Genomic DNA, 9836 nt, shown 5'->3' with positions numbered 1-9836 from the left:
TGCTCCAGGACTAGGCTGACTCACAGTACTCCAGGACTAGGCTGACTCACAGTACTCCAGAACTAGGCTGACTCACAGTACTCCAGAACTAGGCTGACTCACAGTACTCCAGGACTAGGCTGACTCACAGTGCTCCAGAACTAGGCTGACTCACAGTACTCCAGGACTAGGCTGACTCACAGTACTCCAGAACTAGGCTGACTCACAGTACTCCAGGACTAGGCTGACTCACAGTACTCCAGGACTAGGCTGACTCACAGTGCTCCAGAACTAGGCTGACTCACAGTACTCCAGGACTAGGCTGACTCACAGTACTCCAGAACTAGGCTGACTCACAGTACTCCAGGACTAGGCTGACTCACAGTACTCCAGGACAACCTATTTCCATTAAGATCAATGAACGCTTTCACACCGGGGCAGTGCACTGGCAGGGCGGTGAAAAAACGCCCCTCTCCATTGAAATGAATGAAAAGCTCTTCAGAAGCGCCTGAAAAGCTCTACAAAAGTGCTCAGTGTTGAAGGTCTATGGTTGCTATGGAGATGTCTTGTTCTCTGTACACCTGAAGGTCTATGGTTGCTATGGAGATGTCTTGTTCTCCGTACACCTGAAAGTCTTTGGTTGCTATGGAGATGTGTTGTGTTCCAAACACCTGAAGGTTTTTGGTTGGTATGAGAGATATGCTGTTCTCTGTACAACTTGAATGATATGGTTGCTATGGAGATGTGTTGTTCCCTGTACACCTGGAGTCCTATGGTTGCTGTGGAGATGTGTTGTTCCCTGTACACCTGAAAGTCTATGGTTGCTATGGAGATGTCTTGTTTTCTGAATACCTGAATGTTTATGGTTGCTTGTAGATGCGTTGTTCTCTGAACACTTGAAGGTTGTGGTTGCTATGGAGATATGTTGATCTCTGTACACCTGGAGTCCTATGGTTGCTATGGAGATGTATTGTTCTCTGTACACCTGAAGGTCTATGGTTGCTATGGAGAGGTGTTGTGTTCTGTACAGCTGAAGGTTTATGGTTGCTATGGGAAATGTGCTATTCTCTGTACAACTTTAATTCTATGGTTGCTATAGAGATGTGTTGTGTTCTGAACACCTGAATGTTAGTGGTTGCTATGGGAGATTTGTCTGTACAACTTAAGTCATATGGTGTGTTTTCTCTGTACACCTGGAATCCCATGGTTGCTATGGAGATGTGTCGTGTTCTTTACAACTGAAGATCAATGGTTGCTATGGAGATGTCTTGTTCTCTGTTCACTTGAGTGTCTATGATTGCTATGGAAATGTCTTGTGGAGTCCTATGGTTGCTATGGAGATGTGTTCTCTGTAGACATGTGTGATTAGTTTCATACGAATTGAAAATTCGTACAAATTTCCGTAAATTCGTACATTCGGGAGGATCCGAAATACGAATTGCTATGCTTCCGAATTTTGTACGAAATACGAAATTTCATTTACGAATTCCGGATCCAAATTCAGTTACAATGGAAACGAGAATGTTCGTTAATTAGAATTATTTGTTATGATGAAGTTAAAAAACCCAGGAAGTCAGCACAGCACAGGGATGGTGGGGGCCCCTCATAATGAGCACAGGGATGGTGGGAGCCCCTCATAATGAGCACAGGGATGGTGGGAGCCCCTCATAATGAGCACAGGGATGGTGGGAGCCCCTCATAATGAGCACAGCACAGGGATGGTGGGAGCCCCTCATAATGAGCACAGGGATGGTGGGAGCCCCTCATAATGAGCACAGGGATGGTGGGAGCCCCTCATAATGAGCACAGCAGAGGGATGGGGGGAGCCCCTCATAATGAGCACAGGGATGGTGGGGGCCCCTCATAATGAGCACAGGGATGGTGGGAGCCCCTCATAATGAGCACAGGGATGGTGGGAGCCCATCATAATGAGCACAGCACAGGGATGGTGGGAGCCCCTCATAATGAGCACAGCACAGGGATGGTGGGGGCCCCTCATAATGAGCACAGGGATGGTGGGAGCCCCTCATAATGAGCACAGCACAGGGATGGTGGGAGCCCCTCATAATGAGCACAGCACAGGGATGGTGGGAGCCCCTCATAATGAGCACAGCACAGGGATGGTGGGAGCCCCTCATAATGAGCACAGCACAGGGATGGTAGGAGCCCCTCATAATGAGCACAGCACAGGGATGGTGGGAGCCCCTCATAATGAGCACAGGGTTGGTGGGAGCCCCTTATAATGAGCACAGCACAGGGATGGTGGGAGCCCCTTATAATGAGCACAGCACATGGATGGTGGGAGACCCTTATAATGAGTACAGGGATGGTGGGAGCCCCTCATTATGAGCACAGCACAGGGATGGTGGGAGCCCCTCATTATGAGCACAGCACAGGGATGGTGGGAGCCCCTCATAATGAGCACAGCACAGGGATGGTGGGAGCCCCTTATAATGAGCACAGCACAGGGATGGTGGGGGCCCCTCATAATGAGCACAGGGATGGTGGGAGCCCCTCATAATGAGCACAGCACAGGGATGGTGGGAGCCCCTCATAATGAGCACAGCACAGGGATGGTGGGAGCCCCTCATAATGAGCACAGCACAGGGATGGTGGGAGCCCCTCATAATGAGTACAGCACAGGGATGGTGGGGGCCCCTCATTATGAGCACAGCACAGGGATGGTGGGAGCCCCTCATAATGAGCACAGGGATGGTGGGAGCCCCTCATAATGAGCACAGCACAGGGATGGTGGGGGCCCCTTATAATGAGCACAGCACAGGGATGGTGGGAGCCCCTCATAATGAGCACAGCACAGGGATGGTGGAAGCCCCTCATAATGAGCACAGGGATGGTGGGAGCCCCTCATAATGAGCACAGCACAGGGATGGTGGGAGCCCCTCATAATGAGCACAGCACAGGGATGGTGGGGGCCCCTCATAATGAGCACAGCACAGGGATGGTGGGGGCCCCTCATAATGAGCACAGCACAGGGATGGTGGGGGCCCCTCATAATGAGCACAGCACAGGGATGGTGGGAGCCCCTTATAATGAGCACAGCACAGGGATGGTGGGAGCCCCTTATAATGAGCACAGCACAGGGATGGTGGGGGCCCCTCATAATGAGCACAGGGATGGTGGGGGCCCCTCATTATGAGCACAGCACAGGGATGGTGGGAGCCCCTTATAATGAGCACAGCACAGGGATGGTGGGGGCCCCTCATAATGAGCACATGGATGGTGGGAGCCCCTCATAATGAGCACAGGGATGGTGGGAGCCCCTCATAATGAGCACAGCACAGGGATGGTGGGAGCCCCTCATAATGAGCACAGCACAGGGATGGTGGGAGCCCCTCATAATGAGCACAGGGATGGTGGGAGCCCCCCATAATAAATTCATCATAACGAACATCGTAATTGTTTACGAAAAGTTAATGAACCTAACGAAAATTCGTATTTCATACAAATCCAAATTGAATTTTGGACACAAATTATGAAATACGAATTAATTCTAATACGAAACGGAACGGAATTAAATAAAAGAAATTTATTGACGGCGCACATGTCTAGTTCTCTGCACACCTGGAGTCCTATGGTTGCTATGGAGATGTGTTGTTCTCTGTACAGTTGCTATGGAGATGTGTTGTTCTTTGTATGGTTGCTATGGAGATGTGTTGTTCTCTGTATGGTTGCTATGGAGATGTGTTGATCTGTGTATGGTTGCTATGGAGATGTGTTGTTCTCTGTACAGTTGCTATGGAGATGTGTTGTTCTCTGTATGGTTGCTATGGAGATGTGTTGTTCTCTGTATGGTTGCTATGGAGATGTGTTGATCTCTGTATGGTTGCTATGGAGATGTGTTGTTCTCTGTACAGTTGCTATGGAGATGTGTTGATCTCTGTATGGTTGCTATGGAGATGTGTTGTTCTCTGTACGGTTGCTATGGAGATGTGTTGATCTCTGTATGGTTGCTATGGAGATGCGTTGATCTCTGTACCGTTGCTATGGAGATGTGTTGATCTCTGTACGGTTGCTATGGAGATGTGTTGATCTCTGTACGGTTGCTATGGAGATGTGTTGTTCTCTGTACGGTTGCTATGGAGATGTGTTGATCTCTGTACGGTTGCTATGGAGATGTGTTGATCTCTGTATGGTTGCTACGGAGATGTGTTGATCTGTGTACGGTTGCTATGGAGATGTGTTGATCTCTGTACGGTTGCTATGGAGATGTGCTGATCTCTGTACGGTTGCTATGGAGATGTGTTGATCTGTGTATGGTTGCTATGGAGATGTGTTGATCTGTGTACGGTTGCTATGGAGATGTGTTGATCTGTGTATGGTTGCTATGGAGATGTGTTGATCTCTATAGGGTTGCTATGGAGATGTGTTGATCTCTGTATGGTTGCTATGGAGATGTGTTGTTCTCTGTACGGTTGCTATGGAGATGTGTTGATCTCTGTATGGTTGCTATGGAAATGTGTTGATCTCTGTATGGTTGCTATGGAGATGTGTTGATCTCTGTATGGTTGCTATGGAAATGTGTTGATCTGTGTATGGTTGCTATGGAGATGTGTTGATCTCTGTATGGTTGCTATGGAGATGTGTTGTTCTCTGTATGGTTGCTATGGAGATGTGTTGATCTGTGTATGGTTGCTATGGAGATGTGTTGATCTCTGTATGGTTGCTATGGAGATGTGTTGTTCTCTGTATGGTCGCTATGGAGATGTGTTGATCTCTGTATGGTTGCTGTGGAGATGTGTTGTTCTCTGTACGGTTGCTATGGAGATGTGTTGATCTCTGTATGGTTGCTATGGAGATGTGTTCATTGTACGGTTGCTATGGAGATGTGTTGTTCTCTGTACGGTTGCTATGGAGATGTGTTGATCTCTGTATGGTTGCTATGGAGATGTGTTGTTCTCTGTATGGTTGCTATGGAGATGTGTTGATCTCTGTACGGTTGCTATGGAGATGTGTTGATCTCTGTATGGTTGCTATGGAGATGTGTTGATCTCTGTACGGTTGCTATGGAGATGTGTTGATCTGTGTATGGTTGCTATGGAGATGTGTTTGTTCTGTGTATGGTTGCTATGGAGATGTGTTGATCTGTGTATGGTTGCTATGGAGATGTGTTGATCTGTGTATGGTTGCTATGGAGATGTGTTGATCTCTGTATGGTTGCTATGGAGATGTGTTGTTCTCTGTATGGTTGCTATGGAGATGTGTTGATCTCTGTACGGTTGCTATGGAGATGTGCTGATCTCTGTATGGTTGCTATGGAGATGTGTTGTTCTCTGTATGGTTGCTATGGAGATGTGTTGATCTGTGTATGGTTGCTATGGAGATGTGTTGATCTCTGTACGGTTTCTATGGAGATGTGTTGATCTCTGTATGGTTGCTATGGAGATGTGTTGTTCTCTGTATGGTTGCTATGGAGATGTGTTGTTCTCTGTATGGTTGCTATGGAGATGTGTTGATCTCTGTATGGTTGCTGTGGAGATGTGTTGTTCTCTGTACGGTTGCTATGGAGATGTGTTGATCTCTGTATGGTTGCTATGGAGATGTGTTGTTCTCTGTATGGTTGCTATGGAGATGTGTTGATCTCTGTACGGTTGCTATGGAGATGTGTTGATCTCTGTATGGTTGCTATGGAGATGTGTTGATCTCTGTATGGTTGCTATGGAGATGTGTTGATCTGTGTATGGTTGCTATGGAGATGTGTTGATCTGTGTATGGTTGCTATGGAGATGTGTTGATCTCTGTACGGTTGCTATGGAGATGTGTTGATCTCTGTACGGTTGCTATGGAGATGTGTTGATCTCTGTACGGTTGCTATGGAGATGTGTTGATCTCTGTACGGTTGCTATGGAGATGTGTTGTTCTCTGTACGGTTGCTATGGAGATGTGTTGATCTCTGTACGGTTGCTATGGAGATGTGTTGTTCTCTGTACGGTTGCTATGGAGATGTGTTGATCTCTGTACGGTTGCTATGGAGATGTGTTGTTCTGTGTATGGTTGCTATGGAGATGTGTTGTTCTCTGTATGGTTGCTATGGAGATGTGTTGTTCTCTGTATGGTTGCTATGGAGATGTGTTGATCTCTGTATGGTTGCTATGGAGATGTGTTGATCTGTGTATGGTTGCTATGGAGATGTGTTGATCTGTGTATGGTTGCTATGGAGATGTGTTGATCTCTGTATGGTTGCTATGGAGATGTGTTGATCTCTGTATGGTTGCTATGGAGATGTGTTGATCTCTGTATGAGGGGGAGGGGTCTGTCACACACAGAGGGTCACACATTCTGTCAGTCTTCGCTCCTCCCTCCTCCAATCCTATCAGTCATAGATAACTCCGCCCCCTCCGGGCCTGTCAGGCGGTGTGTGAGTGCGCAGGCGCTTGGGGGTGGAGCTCTGCGCCTGCGCCGTGAGATGACGGACGGGTGAGATTACCGCGCCTGCGCTGGCCGGCCCCGCCCTCCTCCACCCCCTCAGCTCCCCATTCAGCTCAGCGGCGGACGCGCATGCGCAGTGTCAGTGTCGGCGCCGAGCGTGTGTGTGAGGAGAGAGAGCGGGACACGGCGGAGACACGTCACCGGGAACATCGGTCTACCGAACCACACCGACGGAGCCCCACCCCCTCCACTGTATTCTCCTCCTCTCCCCGGGGCTGGTGATGCCGGGCCGGGACGGCCGCCGGGCTGTATGAGCGGGACACGGTGCGGCCAGCATGGTGCGGGAGACCAGGCACCTCTGGGTGGGGAACCTGCCTGAGAACGTCCGGGACGACAAGATCATCGAGCACTTCAAACGGTACTGAGGGGGGGACACCCGGGGGGGGAGAGGGGCTGTGTGTACCGAGGGGGGGGGGACATGGAGGGGGCCTGTGTGTACTGAGGGGGGACATGGAGGGGGGCCTGTGTGTACTGAGGGGGGACATGGAGGGGGGCTGTGTGTACTGAGGGGGGGACATGGAGGAGGGGCTGTGTGTACTGAGGGGGGGCATGGAGGAGGGCCCTGTGTGTACTGAGGGGGGACATGGAGGGGGGCCTGTGTGTACTGAGGGGGGACATGGAGGGGGGCCTGTGTGTACTGAGGGGGGGACATGGAGGGGGGCCTGTGTGTACTGAGGGGGGGACATGGAGGGGGGCCTGTGTGTACTGAGGGGGGGACATGGAGGGGGGCCTGTGTGTACTGAGGGGGGGACATGGAGGGGGGCCTGTGTGTACTGAGGGGGGGACATGGAGGGGGGCCTGTGTGTACTGAGGGGGGGCATGGAGGAGGGCCTGTGTGTACTGAGGGGGGACATGGAGGAGGGGCTGTGTGTGCTGAGGGGGGACATGGAGGGGGGCCTGTGTGTACTGAGGGGGGACATGGAGGAGGGCCTGTGTGTACTGAGGGGGGACATGGAGGGGGGCCTGTGTGTACTGAGGGGGGGGACATGGAGGGGGGCCTGTGTGTACTGAGGGGGGGACATGGAGGAGGGCCTGTGTGTACTGAGGGGGGGGACATGGAGGGGGGCCTGTGTGTACTGAGGGGGGGACATGGAGGAGGGCCTGTGTGTACTGAGGGGGGGGGACATGGAGGAGGGCCTGTGTGTACTGAGGGGGGAGACATGGAGGAGGGCCTGTGTGTACTGAGGGGGAGACATGGAGGGGGTCTGTGTGTACTGAGGGGGGGGGACATGGAGGAGGGCCTGTGTGTACTGAGGGGGGGACATGGAGGAGGGCCTGTGTGTACTGAGGGGGGGGACATGGAGGAGGGCCTGTGTGTACTGAGGGGGGGACATGGAGGAGGGGCCTGTGTGTACTGAGGGGGGGACATGGAGGAGGGTCTGTGTGTACTGAGGGGGGGACATGGAGGAGGGCCTGTGTGTACTGAGGGGGGGGACATGGAGGAGGGCCTGTGTGTACTGAGGGGGGGACATGGAGGGGGGCCTGTGTGTACTGAGGGGGGGACATGGAGGGAGGCCTGTGTGTACTGAGGGGGGGGACATGGAGGAGGGCCTGTGTGTACTGAGGGGGAGACATGGAGGAGGGCCTGTGTGTACTGAGGGGGAGACATGGAGGGGGTCTGTGTGTACTGAGGGGGGGGACATGGAGGAGGGCCTGTGTGTACTGAGGGGGGGACATGGAGGAGGGCCTGTGTGTACTGAGGGGGGGGACATGGAGGAGGGCCTGTGTGTACTGAGGGGGGGGACATGGAGGAGGGCCTGTGTGTACTGAGGGGGGGACATGGAGGAGGGTCTGTGTGTACTGAGGGGGGGACATGGAGGAGGGCCTGTGTGTACTGAGGGGGGACATGGAGGAGGGCCTGTGTGTACTGAGGGGGGGACATGGAGGAGGGGCCTGTGTGTACTGAGGGGGGGACATGGAGGAGGGCCTGTGTGTACTGAGGGGGGGACATGGAGGAGGGCCTGTGTGTACTGAGGGGGGGACATGGAGGAGGGGCCTGTGTGTACTGAGGGGGGGACATGGAGGAGGGCCTGTGTGTACTGAGGGGGGACATGGAGGAGGGCCTGTGTGTACTGAGGGGGGACATGGAGGGGGGCCTGTGTGTACTGAGGGGGGACATGGAGGGGGGCCTGTGTGTACTGAGGGGGGACATGGAGGGGGGCCCTGTGTGTACTGAGGGGGGACATGGAGGGGGCCTGTGTGTACTGAGGGGGGACATGGAGGGGGGCCTGTGTGTACTGAGGGGGGGGACATGGAGGAGGGCCTGTGTGTACTGAGGGGGGGACATGGAGGAGGGCCTGTGTGTACTGAGGGGGGACATGGAGGAGGCCTGTGTGTACTGAGGGGGGACATGGAGGAGGGCCTGTGTGTACTGAGGGGGGACATGGAGGAGGGCCTGTGTGTACTGAGGGGGGACATGGAGGAGGGCCTGTGTGTACTGAGGGGGGGACATGGAGGAGGGCCTGTGTGTACTGAGGGGGGACATGGAGGAGGGCCTGTGTGTACTGAGGGGGGACATGGAGGAGGGCCTGTGTGTACTGAGGGGGGACATGGAGGAGGGCCTGTGTGACTGAGGGGGGACATGGAGGAGGGCCTGTGTGTACTGAGGGGGGACATGGAGGAGGGGCCTGTGTGTACTGAGGGGGGACATGGAGGAGGGCCTGTGTGTACTGAGGGGGGGACATGGAGGAGGGCGCTGTGTGTACTGAGGGGGGGACATGGAGGGGGGCCTGTGTGTACTGAGGGGGGGACATGGAGGGGGGTCTGTGTGTACTGAGGGGTGAGGGGGGGACATGGAGGGAGGGTCTGTGTGTACTGAGGGGGGACATGGAGGGGGGTCTGTGTGTACTGAGGGGGGACATGGAGGGAGGGCCTGTGTGTACTGAGGGGGGACATGGAGGGGGGTCTGTGTGTACTGAGGGGGGGACATGGAGGGAGCGTCTGTGTGTACTGAGGGGAGACATGGAGGGGGGTCTGTGTGTACTGAGGGGGGTAATGGAGGGGGGCCTGTGTGTACTGAGGGGGGACATGGAGGGGGGCCTGTGTGTACTGAGGGGGGACATGGAGGGGGGCCTGTGTGTACTGAGGGGGGACATGGAGGGGGCCTGTGTGTACTGAGGGGGGACATGGAGGGGGGCCTGTGTGTACTGAGGGGGGGACATGGAGGGGGGCCTGTGTGTACTGAGGGGGGGACATGGAGGGGGGCCTGTGTGTAACTGAGGGGGACATGGAGGGGGGGCCTGTGGTGTACTGAGGGGGACATGGAGGGGGGGCCTGTGTGTACTGAGGGGGGACATGGAGGGGGGCCTGTGTGTACTGAGGGGGGACATGGAGGGGGGCCTGTGTGTACTGAGGGGGGACATGGAGGGGGTCCTGTGTGTACTTGAGGGGGGGGACATGGAGGGGGGGTT

At 54.0% G+C, this 9836-nt stretch overlaps 1 protein-coding gene across 1 annotated transcript in view; it reads left to right on the top strand.

Moving 5' to 3' along the window:
• Nucleotides 1-6472: 6472 nt before the first annotated feature.
• The window catches only part of SPEN (spen family transcriptional repressor), an 80362-nt gene continuing 76998 nt past the window's right edge, over nt 6473-9836 (top strand). The window contains 1 exon segment of the mRNA XM_073601489.1: nt 6473-6784. Within this exon segment, the coding sequence (XP_073457590.1) occupies nt 6702-6784 (83 nt within the window). The 5' untranslated portion in view covers nt 6473-6701.

This window comes from Aquarana catesbeiana, linkage group LG10 (assembly GCF_042186555.1).
Source record: "Aquarana catesbeiana isolate 2022-GZ linkage group LG10, ASM4218655v1, whole genome shotgun sequence".
Taxonomy (NCBI): domain Eukaryota; kingdom Metazoa; phylum Chordata; class Amphibia; order Anura; family Ranidae; genus Aquarana; species Aquarana catesbeiana.
The sequence above is the reverse complement of the archived record's forward strand: the minus strand, read 5'-3'. Positions and strand labels throughout refer to the sequence as shown.